This window comes from Neopsephotus bourkii, unplaced genomic scaffold, assembly GCF_033783945.1.
Source record: "Neopsephotus bourkii isolate Nb327-2 ecotype Australia unplaced genomic scaffold, CSIRO-AGI_Nbou_v1 NB_52, whole genome shotgun sequence".
NCBI classification, from domain to species: Eukaryota; Metazoa; Chordata; class Aves; order Psittaciformes; family Psittacidae; genus Neopsephotus; species Neopsephotus bourkii.
Genome location: NW_026900569.1, coordinates 1,301,797 through 1,320,556, shown reverse-complemented (window position 1 = coordinate 1,320,556; position 18,760 = coordinate 1,301,797). Strand labels below are relative to the sequence as shown.

At 53.0% G+C, this 18,760-nt stretch overlaps 1 protein-coding gene across 4 annotated transcripts in view; it reads right to left on the bottom strand.

Moving 5' to 3' along the window:
• ARHGAP26 (Rho GTPase activating protein 26) overlaps window positions 1-18,760 on the bottom strand; it is a 116,576-nt gene that overhangs the window by 43,934 nt on the left and 53,882 nt on the right. For all 4 annotated transcript variants that reach the window (XM_061347744.1, XM_061347755.1, XM_061347764.1 and 1 more), the window contains 5 exons: window positions 14,332-14,397; window positions 13,667-13,741; window positions 7,021-7,108; window positions 5,880-5,938; window positions 4,936-5,041 (listed from right to left, as the gene is read on the bottom strand). In XM_061347744.1, coding sequence (XP_061203728.1) covers window positions 4,936-5,041; window positions 5,880-5,938; window positions 7,021-7,108; window positions 13,667-13,741; window positions 14,332-14,397 — 394 coding nt within the window. The remainder of the gene's footprint in view (window positions 1-4,935; window positions 5,042-5,879; window positions 5,939-7,020; window positions 7,109-13,666; window positions 13,742-14,331; window positions 14,398-18,760) is intronic.

Genomic DNA, 18,760 nt, shown 5'->3' with positions numbered 1-18,760 from the left:
CTGGAGAGGCTGAGAGATCCCAGACTGCTTTGGGTTGAAGGGACCTTAAAGCTCCTCCAGCTCCACCCCCTGACACAGGCAGGGACCCCTTCCACTGGAACAGCTTGCTCCAAGCCCCTGTGTCCAACCTGGCCTTGAGCACTGCCAGGGATGGGGCAGCCACAGCTTCTCTGGGCACCCTGTGCCAGCGCCTCAGCACCCTCACAGGGAAGAGCTTCTGCCTAAGAACTCAGCTCAGTCTCCCCTCGGGCAGGTTCAAGCCATTCCCCTTGGCCTGTCCCTACAGGCCCTTGACCAAAGCCATGGGACTGGCTCCGGTACGGTGCTCACCAAGCTGCACCTATCTCAGCCCTCCTTAGCATCAGCTAAGACCTGATGCTCCAAACCAAGACACAAAGCAGAGAAACAAACCAGGATGTGAAAAGGGGGAAAAGAGGCAAGATGGGGATAAAGAACCACAGCATGAGCCTGACCTGGGACAAACAAGCCCAGACAGGATCCTCCCAGCCCCTGCAAGGCACAGTGTGCCTGCAGGAGTCACTTTTCATGTGACATTCCTTCTGCTGCCCAAGGGAGCACCCTGATCCCTTCGGTCACTTGAATTCCCAGGGCTTCCCCTGGACCCCAGCAGTGCCACGATCCAGAGGGATCAGAAAGAGGCACTGGGAAAAGGAATGGACGCTGCCTGGCCTGGCTGCACAGGGTCAGAGAGCTCAGTCACTGCTTGCTCCTGGCAGCCAAATCAGGTGAGGAGCATATGAGAGCAGGCATCGCGGAGGCCTCGGCGGCTGGTGGAAATTTCCAGAACGTCCTGGACAAGAGTGACTTACTGGAAGCAATACATAAATCACGCAATGAATAGTTACCAGACAGCAGCATAAACAGCTGCCACGGGGATGAAATCAGACCTGCTGTGCCAAGAGGCGTCAGCCTCCTCGCCGGCTGCACCTTCGGGGGAAACGGGGAAAACAGCCCAAGGAAAAGCCCATCCCTGCACACACCGCAGCCCCCGGTCCTGCACAGGAGCCCCAGTGCGCTTCCCGAGGCTGCTGGCACAGAGCACACCATGGTGAGCACTGGGGATGGGACCCGGCTCCCATGGGATCTGCACAGTGCAGGCCGGGAGCAGGGCACGGCGCTGCCAGGGCTGGGATTGCTCCATCAGGAAAACAAGCACCGTCTTCTTCGTGTAGGCAGACCTGGAAGAATCTTACCCTGCTCCCCTTTGCCAGCATCCCCAGTTCAACAGAGCACAGCCCCTCCGAAACACACCTCACTCCTGCCCCATCTCGACAACGGGCTGTCACAGAGGGTGGGATCCAATGGATGCCCAGGCTGTGGCTGATCACAGCCACCCCACGCAGCCCATGGAAACCATCCATGCTGATAAGTGGAAAACACTTTGTGCTCAAGATAGCAATCACTGTCATGTTGGTTGTAACACATAAACTAGAAAACACCACCGCAGCAAAAGCAAAGGGAACTGGTCCCTGCTGGCCAGCCCACAGTGATGAGTGATTGAAGATAATGCTGCTAAACACATGTACACCTTTCTTCTGCAGCACCCTTCGTGGTTCTGACCTTTTGCCAGGAGAGGAGTGGACCTGCAGGCCCTGCTCCTTGGGCCAGGGGATGCACAGAGCAGCAGCGATGCATGGAGTGATGCAGAGCTGCAGGAGGATCTCAGGAGCCCCACTGAAAGGTGCAGAAGCACAGCACCATCTGTATTGGAGAACCTAGATCTCACTGCCAGAGAACAAAGCAAGGCTCAGCTGTCAAAGTGTGCCCATGCAAAATCAAGTAATTCCTCAATGCCTGAAGCATCATCAGATCGAGCTCCTCCTGCTCTGCTCTCCAAAACACTCCCTCCTTGGTGAGAAAGTACACTAAAACAGGAGAAGACAGGGATGGTATCTCTGTGCCTCTGCTCCGTTTCAAGTTATTTGGCAGGGATAAAAAAGACATGGTTTAATCAGAGCTGGCACCTGGGGTTGATAAAAGAGCACTGGAAACAGCAGTGCAGCCGCTGTGGGAGATAGGTGCTGGCCAAAAGGGTATATCTGCAGGAAAACAGCACCAAAGCACGCGAGGAGCGTGCTGCTCGGTGACTGCTGCGGGACAGGCTGCACCCAGGGCGCTCTGCAGCACCCAGGCAGTGCCGATTTCCTCGTTTCCTAGCTAGGAACAGTGGGGATAAAGAAAACACCCCAGTATGAAGAGGAAGCAAACCCTGAGGATGGTGTGAGGAGACCTGCACCGTGCAAAGCTCAAGGCTGCTGCCCCGATGGGCACAGGGAAGGGTGGGCATAAACCACTAGGAAATGATGCTGGGAGAGCAGGGAGCCACCAGTGTCCCAGGGCACTCATCACCTGCCCTGGCACCAGTTCTTCATGTACCTTTGAAAAAAGGGTATTTCTCCTCCTTAAAGCAGGGAATGAGGAACACTCACCAACCATCCCTGCAAACACCAGAAGCTCCACGGATTAACAGACTGACTAAGCAATAGTGATGCTGGTAACTAAAACAGCTACAAGAAACAGGAGAAGAGACCTCCTGGGCTTGTCCTTCCATTCTCTGAAAGACACGGGCTATTCTGCCCCAAGACAAGAGAAACCAGGTGGGTTTTAAGATCATCCAGAGCCTCACTGGCTCCAGGGGCCTGTTGGCAGGACCAGTGGATGCAGGCATGGGGCTCACTGGGATGGGGTGGACTGCGGGTGTTCAGGCTTTCCTGCAGAGACCCCCTTGGACAAGGATCAGAACAAAGAGCTCGCCTCTCTTTCAGGAACAGTAAATCACAGCGGCGCTTATTGCAAGCATCCTGACAGGATGAGCATGTCCCAGGAAGGAAAATAAAAGGTTGCATCTACTCATGGGTCAGAGAGTAACATCATAACAGCAAGTTTCACTGGAACCAGGGTCTGCAGAGCAGGGGACATTTGCAGCATCACATTCCCAAGGAGGGAGCAGGAACTGCTCACATTCTGTATTACACAGCAGGTAATTGCCTGCACACATGAACAGGAGACCAGAGGCAGCACAAAAAGGCTCAGAGATGCAGTAAGACACAGAAATCAACTTCATTGTCTATTCACATCCTGCCTGTGCCTGTCCCTGGGACCTGTCCTCCATCCGCCTAGCCCTCCTTCCCCCTAGAGCCAGAGCAGGACCCATAGCACCTCCCTGCTGTGCAGCAGGAAGGGCACTGCTCAACCACCTCACAGGCATTTCTCCCATCTGCTATTTCATTTGTGCTAGTAATTGCCATTTCTGAACCTATCAGTTGTGATAGCAGGGGTTTGTACTGCTATTAACCGCAGCCCCACACCACATGAGGAGCCCCAAGTCCCTTTCTAGTGGGCAACAGTGAACATACACACCAACAAAACAGATGCAAGATGGCACAGGATGGACTCTCTCTATGTGACTGATACAGAAGGAGTTCTGCTTTTAGCATAAGCGAGCTCCACAGTAATACTGTCAGAAATGCTTTTTCAGCTCTTGTGATCAAAATGCAAATCTTGATTATTCATACATTACTTAAGTAAGAAAAAAGGCAGAATCAGAGGAGTGCAGCTCAGCTTGGAAAGGAGCCCTTTGGCTTTGCCAGCGTTAGCCATAGATGCGCTGCTCTTGGTTCCCCCCACCAGGAATGGGCAGCACTGAACCGCAGCTGGTTCCCTCATGTCAGAGCATCCCCCTTCCCTCCACAGGCCAGGATCCCCCAGGAACAGCCCTGGGACCAGGGGAGCTGCTGCAGGGCGGTAGCTCCATGGAGCAGGCTCTCGCTCCTCAGCTTCCTGCCTTTCTCCGAGGTATTTTGTTCCCATTAAATTAACCACTATGAGCTGTTTCTCTTCCTACTCACTCACTGTTTGTGTTTTGGTTTAGTTCCTTGCCCACTAAAGCAGCATGAGCCCCATTGTATTATCTGCCTCCCCTCTCCACGTCTCTCACTCAAACACCACCAGGTTTTCCTTTAAATAAAAAGCACTTAAGCAGTTATGAGATTGCTCACACATATTTGGCTGATGGGAATACCTGGAACTGCCTGGCCCTTGGCTTGAGCCTGTAAATAAAGCAGGTTTTGAAACTGAGATCTAAACCAGCTCTTTGGTTTTTAACAGCCTTGCCGGAGAGTCCATGGAACAGATACAAACTTGTGTCAAAAGAAAGCATCTGGAGTCACTTTTAATCCTATTTCAAGTAGCATTTGTTATTTTTCCTCTTGAACAGATAACTCCAGGCTCTCTCAAACCTTCTTCTAACCGGTTACTCTGATTAACTCATCCCCAGGATCCTGTCCAATCCCTCCCGCTCCCGTGGCACTGGTGGGAACACAAGGGCAGGTACGACCCCGCAGCCTTGAGGCTGGCGCAAACACCTGATGATGCTTTCACTTTTAAAACACTAATCAAAGGTTTCCATGGCAACCTGCAGGAGCAAGATGAAGACAGGAAACTACAGGTCAGCTCTATCACTGAAAGCAGAAAAAATCATTCCATTCCGGTGCCCTCGGAAAGTTTCAAGGTTACCTTGGATTGATTCATCAGGTTGCATAAAGGCAGCAAATACGCAATTGTAGCACAGAAACACCTCCTAGTCCTTTAACACTAAACTTGATCTGAAAGCCAGGGAGGAGCCTAACCTCCGCTCTGCCCCCTGCACCACCAGACCCATCACAGCACCATCAGAGCATCATTATATTCCCAGGAATGTGGTGACCCCTCCTGCCACTGCAAGCTGGGGCTCAGTGGGACCATCCCCTGCACCGCTCCATCCCGCAGCCTTCGTTCCACTCTCACACAGGTTTCCAGGTCCTCGCCAACCAGATATGACTCAACACCACACACACACAACAAAACTTTTCTGCCACTATTCACTTTCAGAGGAAGTGGAAAAAGGACAGAAAAACAGATCAGTCATAAACGTACTTTGCCAAGTGGTTCATGAGCAAGTGCAGCATCTGCCTGTTTTTCTCCGGGAGCCGATGGACGAGGCTGTGGATTTCTGACACCCTTGACTCCTGATTCTCCAGTTCTGCATTGGAAACAGGAGATGATTTATTTCTGCATTAGGGGAGTTATTATGCGAAGAGGCATGCAGGACCCAACACTAACACCAACAGATGTCCTGGGGACCTGCTCCACCAAGCACTCTTCCTTTCTACCAACCCCAACTGGTTGTTTCCAGAAGGAAACAGTGAGGTGAGAGCAGCCAGCCATGTGAAAAGCCAGCTGTGATCAGAGAAGGGGTTTGGCTGTAACCATCATCAGCACATTCCCATTCAGTGTGCTCCCAAGCACCATCAGGATGTGGCCAGCACTGAGCCTCGTGACACGGCAGCATCTGCTGCTGGTTGGATCCCCCAGTGCTGGCAGATGTGTTCCAACAGCCTATGCAGGAGCCGTTCAAGGCCATCACTGATGTGGTCACAGAGCACGCGAGCCCTCCTGACCCCTGGCTCCAGCCATGCACACAGGCTGCTGCATGTGCCAACAGTTACCTGCTCTCACTCAGAGCACCATGTCCAGGGCAGGCAAAGGAAGGCAGCACAGACACAAGAACCACAACCAACTGCATCAGATCCCCAGAGGCGGTGTTTGAACAACAGCCTCCATCCCTTGGGAAAATGATGGTCAAAGCAAGGCAGAGCTGCAGGCACCAGCCAGCTCCCCACTCCCCAGCACCACCTGCGCTTCCTTTTCATCTGGTTCAGTCCCAAACAACACCATGCCCCTTGTCTCTCTGTTCTCATTCTGCTTTCCGGGACTGAAGGAGCAGGAGGTCAGTGGGGAAGCAGCAGGGCAGGGGTTATGCTCAGTTACTTGCAAACTAGGCTCCTCTTTCAGACCGGTGCTGCCAACAACAAACTCACTTGCTGCTTTGATGAAGCTCCTTTGAAACTGGTACATCATGAGCGGCCCTGGAAGCATTCTGGAAGATAAAAAGGTAACACACACAAAACACATCTGAGTAACACAATCCACAGAAATGGAGCTTTGCCCTCACTGGTTTCAAAAGTGCAGAATTAAGCAACAGCAACTCTAATTAATTCCCCCCATCAGAAGGAATAAGATCGATAGAAGCACCTTTGATTTATTCTGCCTCCCTTTCCTACACCGCACTGAATCCATTTTTAACTTCAGCATTCCTTCAGTAGCACAGAGGTTCAGGGCATTCCTGAGCCCATGTGCTCCAAATCAGTTTAAAAAGAAATTAAAAAGAGAAACAAGCCTCATCATAAAACTTTACCAGTCACTGCTCCCACTCAGCTCCCCATTCTGCCCTCCCGCTCCCACATCCCTTCCATGGGACATCTCAGTGCTGCCGGCATTCCTCAGGGCTTTGCACAGTTCAAGCTCCAGAGCAAAGGTTGCCAATCATGAAAAGCGATGCTGTGATTTCCTAGGCTGAGATCCACCAAGCTAATTATCCTCATCGCCCTAATTGGATTTAGCCTCTCTCTTGCGCTCTCTCTCTAATAAAACCCAGTGCACAGAACAGCATCAGAAAACACAAAGCTGCAGCCGTGACAGGTAGACGCATGCTGTGGTAATGATATGCCAACAAACTAATCCTTTGGGAAGATAACCCACAGTGATAATGCCACTGACCTGCCTACAGGAATTATTACTACAGCAGAGCTCGGCATCCCGCTCTGAGCAGCACTACAGCCACAGCCCTTAGAGGATCCCTGCACTCACCGCCTGCCCCATGCTCAAGAGGCAGAAGCCCATCGGGAAAAGCTTAGGCAAAAACTGAAATCATGGCAGGGGACATAAGAATGGGCTTTTAAGACCATGTTTGTACCACATGCATCCATCAGAGAGCTGACTATGCTCCCCAGATACTCCTCAACCGTGCTGGAGGGTCAAGGGAAAAGCCAGAACCAATCCTCTCAGAGCAGTTTCTCCTTTGGTACTACTGAAGTGCTATTGTAAAGGATCTACAGTAACAGGCAGTAACACCCCAAACCATCACCGACTCCTCACAAGGCTGAGGCTTTCCTGCCTTACCTCAGGTATGTTTTCAGAGCGCTGGTAATGGTCTTTATCTCCCACTCGGCACAGATCTCAGTTTCTGTTTCAGAGGCTGTTTTGGGATCTAAGGAAGAAGAGAAAACAGAAAAAAGTGACCCACAGTGAATCTAATGCCAGCTCTCAGGAGCTCAGCAGTGCAGGAAATCCATCACATCCCATTTTATTTGCTAGTCCCCAGCCCAGTGAGCACAAGCTGATCCAGACACCTGTGCAGGGAAGCATTACATGAGATGGGCCACATTCACTGGCACGCAACGAGAGAAAGAAAGGGAAAACACGGACCACGAGCAGTGAGATCAGCAGTGTAACCAAAGCGTGACACACGGCACAGGAGGCGATGGCTCAGTGACAGCGGTGACAGAGCAGGGCACAAACACAACACAGACCCAGACAAACACAGACACCCCCAGGGCTGAGCAGGAAATCCCAGCCCCGGGCAGGCTGCAAGGCATCACCCCACTGAACCAATGTGGGAGGCAGCAATGGTGGCACTGGGGGTGTCGGGCAGGCCATGGGCGTGCAGGGGGGCAGGAGGTGGCTTGTTATCCTGGCCAAGGTAGGGAAGAGCCCCTGGAGCCATCCTGGGAAGCTGCCCTCCCACCAGCTCCCAGCACTACAGTGCCAGTGTGTGGGGGCAGTGCCTGAGCACTCATTGCCGAGCACTGCAGCATTCTCCTCTTCATCTCCTCCGGGGCCTTCCCTTCCTCTCCACCGTTTTTCCCCTCCTATCTTCTGAAAAGCTCCTTTACAGACATCACAAACCCACGCAGCTGTTGGGGGCCATCGAAACAAGCGGCTCCAGAGCAGCAGCCAGCTCCTTCCCAAGGCTGAGTTGATCTGAACCAAACCACACTCGCAGGGATCTGGAGCTTCCTGCTCCCCTGCCTGCTGCACACCACCCGCCCCGGTCAGGGAGCTGGATCTGTGTGAGCACGGCTCCACAGAGGGATCAATGCGGGGCCAGTTTTACGGATTCATAGAATCATAGAATCATAGAATAGTTTGGGTTGGAAAGGACCTTGAGATCATCCAGTTCCAACCCCCTGCCATGGGCAGGGACACCTCGCTCTAAACCATCTCACCCAAGCCCTCATCTAACCTGGCCTTGAACACTGCCAGGGACGGAGCATTCACAACCTCCCTGGGCAACCCATTCCAGTGCCTCACCACCCTAACAGGAAAGAATTTCCTCCTTATATCCAATCTAAACTTCCCCTGTTTCAGTTTTAATCCATTACCCCTTATCCTATCTCTGCAGTCCCTAATGAAGAGTCCCTCCCCAGCATCTCTATAGGCCCCCTTCATTCCTGCGAGAACACCCCAATGCGTTGATAATAAAAGAGCCCACGGGAAGGAGCGATTGCTCCCTCCTCCGGCACCTCCACCCATGCCGGGACCTCATCACCCCGGGATGCTCCTGGGTGACCACCACTGCCTGCACACCCGCCCCTCGCAAGCACGGATGTGGATGGAGCTCATGTCTGACTCCTCCCCGACAACCACAGTCGGTTATGTCAAAACCCACCAGGAGAGCGGGGCTAAGTGGCCCAGCCATGGATACCTCACACCAGCACCAAGGAACCAGCTGGCAGGACTAAAGACAGAGGCTGCTCCATGGCAGAAGCAGCCATGGCTGATGAGGAAGGAGAAGTAAATGCCGGAAAAAGTTGTTTCCCTCCTGCTTGGATGCTGCTTCCTGAATGCTCTTTGCTAACTCGGTCCAGGCAAACAGGCTGAGAGAGCTGGGCTGGGTCAGCCTGGAGAAGAGAAGGCTCCTGAAGGGGAGACCTCAGAGCAGCCCCAGTGCCTAAAGGGGCTGCAGGAAAACCCGAAGAGGGGCTTGGGACAAGGGCCTGTAGGGACAGGCCAAGGGGAATGGCTTGAACCTGCCCAAGGGGAGACTGAGCTGAGCTCTTAGGCAGAAGCTCTTCCCTGTGAGGGTGCTGAGGCGCTGGCACAGGGTGCCCAGAGAAGCTGTGGCTGCCCCATCCCTGGCAGTGCTCAAGGCCAGGTTGGACACAGGGGCTTGGAGCAAGCTGCTCCAGTGGAAGGGGTCCCTGCCCGTGGCAGGGGTTGGAGCTGGAGGAGCTTTGAGGTCCCTTCTACCCAAACCAGGCTGCGGTTCTACGGCCTCTCAACCTCTCCAGAGCTGAAGGCTTTGGCTGCACTGAGCTCTGGGCAAGCAGGACCTGGAAACAGGGATCCTGCTTCCACCAAAATCGCTGTGAAGCCTCTGTGGGGATGCTGGGAGACCCGTGTGGGTCCTTCCAATGACAAGGACATCCCTGGAGAGCTGGAGCAGGCGCAGAGGAGCACTCGCTGCAACCATGGCCGAGCCTGAAGCCAGGTAGTGCTGCCAACACCATCTGGTCCCAGGGCTCGGCTCGGTGGGGGTTTGTCTTCCCACCAACACGTACAATGAGCTTTTGAATTCTAAAGCAAGAGGTAGCACAGGGTAATTTTAAAACTAATTAAAAGAATGCAGTGAGGGAGTCAGGCTCTCCCTGGGGCACGGGGTTATTTTAATTACAAAAAACCATCAAGAGCAGCACCTGAAAACAAACACCTCAGAACTGTATATATCCACACCGGGATCACGGGTCCCTCACTGCAGTCACACAAATGAACACCATCCTTCCCCTCAATGCCAGGGCAACTTCCTGCTGCACCTCCTTTTGATGAGGCCCTTTAAAGAGATTAAAGGTGGCATAGGGAAAAAACAAACCAAAATGAAAATAACACAAAAACCCAGCCCCTTTTTCCTAGCCAGGCCTTCCCTGCAGGTGAACAAAGAGCTCAAGACTGGATGTCCTTCCACCAGCTCATCCAGGAGTTCACAGGCAGATTGATGGAGCCCTAGGTGAAACACTGCGGTCGGTGGCATGAAAAGGCTCGGAGTAGATCATCAGTTCCCCTTGACCTTCAGATTTATGAGTTGCAAAGGGTTTGGCTTTGTAGGTTAGTGATGGAGCATCTGTCTGCCCAGCTAGAGGTGCCTGCAGCGCACCGCAGCCACCTTCTGCCCCGCACAAGGACACCTTTCCACAGGATCTGGTGTAAATGTGAAACGGGGCTTGCAGAAGCCCCACAGGGCAGGTTCACTGTTAACCCTGACGTTGCTCACTGCTGCACATCACTCATCGGATGTCTCTTGCAAATACGGAAAAGCTGAAGTGAAAGGGCAAGGGGAAAAGAACCGGAAAAGAAACTTCCCCAAGGCTTTGAGGCTGAAGAAAACACACTGCTCCCCCTGCAGCACTGCTGGCTGCTGCAGCATCGCCCCTTCTCCCTTCACTCATCCTGCGTGGTCCCAAAGGAGCGCTTCTCGGCTCTCCCCAGGCTGCGATAAGGGGGGTTATCACTCACAGCCTTGTACGTGGGATATCTGAGGAAAGGAAGGGGAGCTGCAGCATTCCAGATCTACACCAAGAAGAAATTAGAACATGCCTTTTTATGGCAGGATCTACCAGATATAATAGAAAATAGAAATTCAGGGTGGGAGGAATCTATTCCCATTCCTAAAAAAATAGTTTTGCTGGTTTGTTTTCTTCCTGGAGGCAAACAGCAGCAGCAGCAGGGATGGCAGCCCCATTCACCTGCATGCATTCATCCCTGCAGACGCCAGGTGATGGAATGGGTGCCACAGGGCAGAGAATGGGGCTGGCCATGGCAAGGCAAGTGGGCAAGAGGGAAGCCCAGGCTGAGAAGACACCCCCAAAACTCCCAGCCATGATGGAACCACAGCGAGACACTGGTGTGTGATGCAGGGGATGATCCTGAGGCAGCTGCACAGCCCATCCCACACAGCCCACCACCCTGTTCAGCCCATCATCCCACACAGCCCACCACCCCGCTCAGCCCATTATCTCACACAGCCACTGCCCAAAGCCCTTTCTGAGGAACTTCATCTGCTTCCTGGGGATGGCAAAAGCTGCTGCCCTCAGACCTGGTTTCAATTCCCCACCAGTTCCTCCATGGCCAAGGGAACCTCCTGGGCACCATCCTGTCACCCAGCCGCAATCCTCACCCACGCCTGGGTGGCTCAAGGTATTTCCAAACCAGCCACAGGGCACACTATACCCCAGCAGTGCAGGGCCATAGGAAGCCCCACTCACTGCTAACATCAGGAAGGAGCAAGAGAAGATCGGGCGCTGTAATGCTCCACTCAGTGCCAGGTTTTGGACCCGCCAGTACCATCACCGTCCTGCACACACACACCTCCATCATAAACCCTTCCACGGGAGCTCTGACTGTTAAAGTTTGCTTGTTTGTTGGGTGTTGTCCCCATTTTGATGGTGCTTGGTGATGGTGAAGGGTAAAGGGCCGCTTGCTCTGCCTCCACGGCTCTGGGGAGCACCCTCCCCTTGGCACCCTGGCTGTGACAGAGTCCCCTGCTCTGCCCAAACCTGAGCCCTGACCCGGCTGCTGCCCACGGGAAGCCTCTGCCCTGCGGTCAGCCCAGGCGGTGCCGACCTCCCGCAGGGACACCTCATGCCAGAGGCCAGCCCAGCGGTGTCACTGACACCAGCCGGGAAACCCGAGCTCTTTGCCATTTGAACTGTACGTGAATCGGTACTGCTGCCCACATTCATTTCTAAATATAAAGGAAACCTGAAGTTGGAAGCACAAGCTGGCTGCTCCACTCACAAGGGCTGGATCCGAACATGGGGGGGCTGGATCTGAACACCAGGACTGGATCCGAACAGCAGGGACTGAGCAGAGCGGTGCCGGCAGAACCTCAGCGCCTCGAGGGCAGCCATGACCAGAAGGGGAACTGACAATGGACACGTTTCTGTTTGACTTCACAGCCAACCCTAGCGCTGTGATTGCTGAAGAGGATTTAACTGCTTGTGATTCAGAGGAAGATACCAGGTCCTGGGTTTGCAAAGCACTCCAGTGACTGACAGCATGGGAGATCCCCAAAGGGGGTCCTCTTCCTGCGCCCACCCGCAGCAGCACCCGCACGCCCTCGCCTCTAACGGGACTTCCAACGAAGACATGCCAGGACAAAGAGAACCCCGGCAGTATATCACCGCGTTATGAGACACGAGGTCGACAGCTGAGAGGCTTCAGTCGCCGAGGAGATAATGGATGCTGGATGGTGTCCAAGGCTTTGAATCCCTCCCAGCTCCGGAGAGCTCACAAACCAAGCAAGATCTGCCATCTGTCACCACCGCCACCCCGGCCCCGAATCAATGCAGCCCACGACTGCCCTTGCGAGAGGAAAAGGGATCTGCTGCTCCGCTCGCTCGCGAGGTGATGCCCAGCGGCATGAAAAGCAGCAGCAGAGGACATGGCATGTGTGCCATGAGGCAGCTCTGGTTATCTGCGGTACTTGGGTGGCCAGCAGGACATATTCACATGCCCCAGAACCTATGCCAAACGTCTACTAATAAAGGAGTCAGTCACCAGCTCTTGTGACTGCAGAGAGCTTTCCAAATGCCAGAGCAAAACCGGTGCAGAGAGGTCCCCTTGCGTCAGCCCCTGATTTAGAGCCTTACCCTTCTGCTTCCTCATTATCCCTACATTATCAATTTTGCATAGGTTAACGCTGACAACTGTAACAGCCACCATGGGCTTTGCTCAGTGAACAGCTTCACAGAGGGGAGAGAAGGGGGAGCTGGAAGAGGAGAAGGAAGGACGTTGAAAGTGAAACACAAAGATTCAAACTTTCTGCAAGGAGAAACAGAAAGGAGCGCTGGCATTTGGAGGGAGCAAGGGAAAGGAAGTCACATTGCAAAGGAGTCAGGCTACAGCTTCTCCAATGCAGACCAACAAGTATGACCCAGCTTGCTTTGCATGGCTGTGGGCAATGGAAACCCAAACCCACCAACAAGGAACCACTGCAGATGAAGCCACAGTCGTCCCAGACATGCTACAGGACCAGCTCACTGACAGTCCCAAGACCTGTTTGCTCCTGCATGTTTCAGTGCTCAGATTAGGCCCAAGTGAATGCCGGTTCAGAGCACAAGGCACCTGTAGCAAGCACCACAGCCTCCCTCTTGCCATCCTATCATTAAGTGTGAGAGGTTTCTGAGGGCTGCTGGGCAGATGCAGCGAGGCTGCACATCAGGACCAGTGATCAGAGGAGCCACAGAGCATCAACACCAAGCTCCCAACACCTTCTCTCCTCCTGAGCACTCAGAACCACAGCACCAATGCTTTGGGCACGAGGCAAAGACAAGCTTGAAAGGTCTGGGTAAGACTGTGTTAAAAGAGGCATACAAAGGTCCAAGGGAAAAGCAAGAGCCACAGGCAGCATGCAACACACAAGAGAAAATAATTAAGAAGTACTGTGGGAACAACGTGGTGGGTACGAGATTAAACCAAAGCTCTCAGCTATTCCTTTGAGGATTTTAGTTTGCATTTGGGAAGGCTGCCAAAATCCATAGCGCAAGTGAGCAGGACACCAGTGACTGCACCAGACCTTTGAAAGCCATGTCCTACACGAGTCCTACCTTAGCAACCTGCCAGTGGTGCCCTGGGACCTCCCGGCCTCTAACAGCATGGGGTCCTAAGAGCACATTCACCACAATTAGGTACCCCACAAGAGCCTCCGTTCTCAGCTGAGACTTCAAAGCAGCACAGTCTACTTGCCTTTAACAACACACAAGATACTCACCCATTAATATACTCAGCAGCTTTTGAACTCTGGAGTTCACTCCAACGATTCGGTAGAGCCCTTGCTCATTGATCCCTAGGAAGAATAAAGAGCTTATTAGGAGAATGTCACAAGAGCTACCAACATTTCTTTGACTTCCCTAATAGCAAAAATAATCAAACCCTCTCACCAATTACAGGCAAAGTTATAGAAGAGGGTAAAATCTGGTTTGATGTCAAGGCTTTCTTGTATTGATTAAAAGTATTACCCTCAATTAGCTCAGGAATAAAAGATCTAAGGACACTTTTCCACCACCCCCCAGACAGCAAGGGAGTTATGGCTGCAGCACAAACCACCTGCACTTAACAAACAACACAGGGGCCTTCACTGTGTGAAGGGAACTCAAATGAAGTCCCAGCTTCAGTCCCTTCACTCATTTTGCACCTCCAGCACATCCCTTCCTAACCCTGCCCTGCCGTTTGCTCAGCCCCTGCTGGCTGCAGCCGCAGGGTGAATGCACATCTCAGCAAAGGCAATGCTGAGCACACGCACAGGGTTTATCTGCTATGGGCCTCCAAGGGGTAATGCATCATTCTGCTCATGAGAAGCAGCAGGTAAGCAATGGCTCCTCTCCACACAGCTGTGAGCAGCCCCCCAGACCGAGACCACCTGGTGATCTGCTGTACCTCTTGTCTCGACAGCATGTATGCACTTCTTGATAATGCTGAAGCCGATGTTATCCAGCTGGGCAGCTGCAAGGGGAGAGGAGAGAGAAGCGATGAACACCTCGCAGGGGGACGGCTCCACACCGGGCACAGCACTCACCCACAGCCAGTGCTGATGCTGCCAGCAGCCCTGGACCACGGCTCGGGTGAGGTGGGGAAGGAGGAGGTAAAGGGAATCACACGTTATTTTGACACAACAAACCCTTGGAAACAGCAAGCAGCGTGCTCGAGGAGCCCCAGGGACCTCCTGCTCATCCTTCCAGCTCTCCACCTAGCTAACCAAGCTGGAGAGATGCCTTCATCTTGAGGCCATCTCCATCACCACTGGAGACTGCTGGTGTAGGACTGACCTCCCAGGCTTTGCCTGGGGAACTGGGGTGCCTTGGATTCCTTCTAGGGGCTTTTGAGGGGGTTTTGTGCAGATGCAGGTTTTCTCAAGAAGCCATATGAGAGGTTAGAGCACTGAAAAGCGACGGTAAAAGAACTGGGAAAGAAACAAACAGAATAGAGAAGCAGGAGATAACTGTGAGCAACCACTGTGAAGGAAAACAGTAAAGAAATCAAAAGAAAGGTGAAGTGTGGAGGTAGAAACATAACATGGAGAGGAGAGAGCTAATGACTTAGCAGTAGAAGAGTGATAGGGACTGGGAGATGGGAATGGATTTCAGGTCAAATCTCTGTGGAAGCATCTCTTGTGCCCAGGGAGAGCAGATCTGGCCCTGAGGAGCCAGGCAGCACCATCCCACTGCCTGCACCCTGTCTGCATCACACCTGGGGGAGGGCAGGAGTGTCTGCCTCAAGTGATGCAAAGGCCAAGCTAACCAGTACTGCCTCATGAACACTACTCATTACATCCCATTCACCCTCACTCGATGCAGATGTGCACAGTTCAAGAACAGCCCCTTCTTTTATTAGCACAAATGAAATATTTATTTGGTGCAAATTAGGATGTCCTGAAGGCAGCTGCCTCTGCCTAAGAGCAAGATCTAAAACATGAGAGTTAATGGGACGTAAAACTCAATTAACTCGTGCCATTGCAGGCTTTCACATTTAATTTCAAGGAATTACTAATACACAGGTCCAAATACCTGCTGGAACAATTCATCTTGTACTCAGCTCCCCACCACCATGTGGGAAACACTGCCTGCAGACAGCCATTTGTTAAGGAAAATGACTTCTCCCCTATGTAAAGGTTTAGGAAACCTTCCATACAGCAGAAGCCTGCAGGGAAGTGTGAGCAGAGTGTCCTGGCATGCAGGCCTACACCAAAACCCTTTTAGGGACGCATCTGCCCCTGCCACCATCCCGCCTTCCCTAAGGGAATGCCGCGTTGTAAGGGACACAAAACTGCATTTGATGGAGAGCGCAGTGGGCAGGGATCAGAGCCCGGGGCTGGCAGCGTCCTCGCAACACAGCACGTGCAACCTCAGCCCTTGCGTTCCCCTTGTTCACATCGTTACTTAATCACAGAGCCTCTGGTGCTCCGCGAGGAGCTGCCAGCTGATCGCCTGCCTGCGGCTTGCTCAGTGCAGGCCCTTCCTAATCACTTGAGTTCTCTGCTGGTGCCGTTTCTTGTTTGATGAATGGCACAAGAACCTGAAACACTGGAACAGTAGCGCAGCACTATTATGTTTTTCTGGGCAAGCACACTGAAGTGCCAAGCCAACATAAGCACACAAGTTGCAGGATGCCTGTGCCATAGGATGTGTGAATACCCCAGAGCTCCCACGGCCCTTGCTTGGCACCTCCAGGGCTCTCCTGTGCTGCTCCCAAGCACTCTGCAGGCACGGATGCAGCATAAAATCAACGCGGCATCCACCAGTGGGTCACAGCCTGCTACAGAATCACAGTCACAGAATGGCACGGGCAGGGACCCCTTCCACTGGAGCAGCTTGCTCCAAGCCCCTGTGTCCAACCTGGCCTTGAGCACTGCCAGGGATGGGGCAGCCACAGCTTCTCTGGGCACCCTGTGCCAGCGCCTCAGCACCCTCACAGGCAAGAGCTTCTGCCTAAGAGCTCAGCTCAGTCTCCCCTCGGGCACGTTCAAGCCATTCCCCTTGGCCTGGCCCTACAGGCCCTTGCCAGAAGTCCCATACCCCAGATCAGTGACAAACACAAACACAAGCACAAAGATACCTGAGAAGCAAGAAACCATGGTGCACAAACCCTTCTGAAGAAGCAAACCCAGTCTAGCAGGCCTTATTAGCCTCAACTTAACACTGGCCATAACACTGACCTCTTGGTACCCCAGCATGGTCCTGTTCCACCCAACACAGGAGCCTACCACTTCAGGCTCTCCACATGCACTTGAAGTGCCAATCCATCCCATAAACCAGCAGTGCTCCCCCAGTCCCTCACATGCCTGAACTTGAGCAGAAGACATCTATAGGTGTATGCCCCCCCCCCCCCCAGAGCCCACGACCCCATTGCTGAGCAATGGGCTGGAACCAAACCTTCCCAGGTAAGAAGCCACCCAGCCCTTCTGGGTGGGAGCGACCAAGCATAATCCTCCTAAGTAGGTGAATAAGCTCTTCCACTCGTTGGCAAGCTCTGGACCAGGAAAGGTGAGGGATTTATCTGCAGTAGTTACATCCAGAAATAATATCAGATTAAATACCCAAAGTGCCTTTCTTCATCCTTAAATTTCACTTTTAATGAGCACTGTAAAAGCCTGCTTTCCCCTCCCACAGAAGCAGCTTCTCTTTATCTCATTCATTTACCCAATGATTCAGTTCAGCTGCAGCACAGATCACACCTGGACTGGGAGCTGCTGCTGCCCAGATCTTACACTTGCCCCAGCAGCTCCATGATCCAGAGCCCTGAGCTTTGGTTCAGCAGCTTGGACCCCACTCAGCTTCTGGTTGAGAGTGGCTGCAGGTCAGGATGTGGTGAGAAAGAAGGGGCAAATGATGGCTTCCCAGGGCTGGAGAGCAGTGCTGCATGGAAACGCAGCTATGGCCAAACCCAGCCTGGCCTGTTACAGCCCCATCCTCGTCCCTGCTCTGCTCCCTGGCAGCTCCATGCCCTGGCAGCAGGATCAGTGCAGTCAGAGGGTTCAGCAAGATTGGCAAACAAAAAGGAAAAGAAAGGAAAAATAAATAAGACCCCCCCCTGCTCTATCAAAACCCCACCAGAGCCACGTCTCCAGCCAGCCAACCCCAGTGAGAGCGCAGTGAGAGCTGCTGCTGTAGCAAGGCAGGGGCAGGACCCATGGCCCAGCTCCGATGGATCTAAGTCATTGTGGAGCTGCCTCCTGCCATCACTGGGGTCCTGAAATGGAGAGGGAAGGCAGCAGGGAGGTGCAGACTCAGAAGCCTGGCCAGTGTGTTCCTCCACTGCTCCCAGCAGGCACCTCTAATCCCCAGCCTGGATCTGAATCAGTGCCTCAGCCATAGCCAGGAGTGGATTTACAAACTCCTATTACCAGAGCAGTATTTTCTCCATTCATGCACTCAAACGCACAGCAGGGGCAAAGCCCACAGCCCTGCCTTCTGCTATTCCCTCTCCCTGAGTGAGGCCCTCATTCCCCAGGGGAAAGATGTAAAACACAGCTCCAGGCCAGGCTCCGAGCCACCGGCTCTTCACACAAGAGCAGCATTTCGATGCAGAACTGACATGCAGTATTCATACTGCAGAGACGTGTTTTACATCAGCGAAGGCGATACACGTCACTTGTATTACACACACAGGCAACTTATCTGACCTTCGTGTATCAACACATTCCTAGCACTACCGAGTTGGTCTCCTCCTGTTCTATTTTTGCCTAGCAGATTATTTCTATTTGATCCATTAATTCCTCTCCTTTACGCTGATACGGCGTATCAGAGCATCGGGAAGGGGGTAAGACGACTGAATCAGCTCTGCCCAGCTTTGCTGACTCCAGCTGTGTGCGTTGGTCACGGCCACACAAGGTCACAGTGAGCTCTCCTGCATCCCCATGCACGTTTCTGTGCCATACAATGACGTGCCTCCACCGTTACTGCTATGGATTCTGTCCTAGGCTTTATGGACTGGAGAGGCACGGAGAAAGGGAGAAACCGAGAAGCAGAGACCAGAGAGAAATGAGTCAAAGTACCAGTGAGCTCCCAAGGGTGGGAAAGGAGGATTGCCGGGCACCTGCAGATGGGGCAGGTCAGGGGCTTAGGGTCTGTGAAGAGCTTATGAAAATAAAGCAAGCTTTTGATGGAGTCCTGAGCTAACAGGGAACCACATGGGTATGGAGAAAGGAGAGGGAAATGGTGGCAGGGGAAGGGACAGGAGTTCTGTGATTTTCCATTCAATAAGCACAAACGGTCCGTAGGATTTGTACCCACAGAGCAGGGCAAGTCCTGGTTTGCAACCCAGTGCATGTAAATCCACCTGGCTCTGGTGGCTCACTGACACCGCTCAC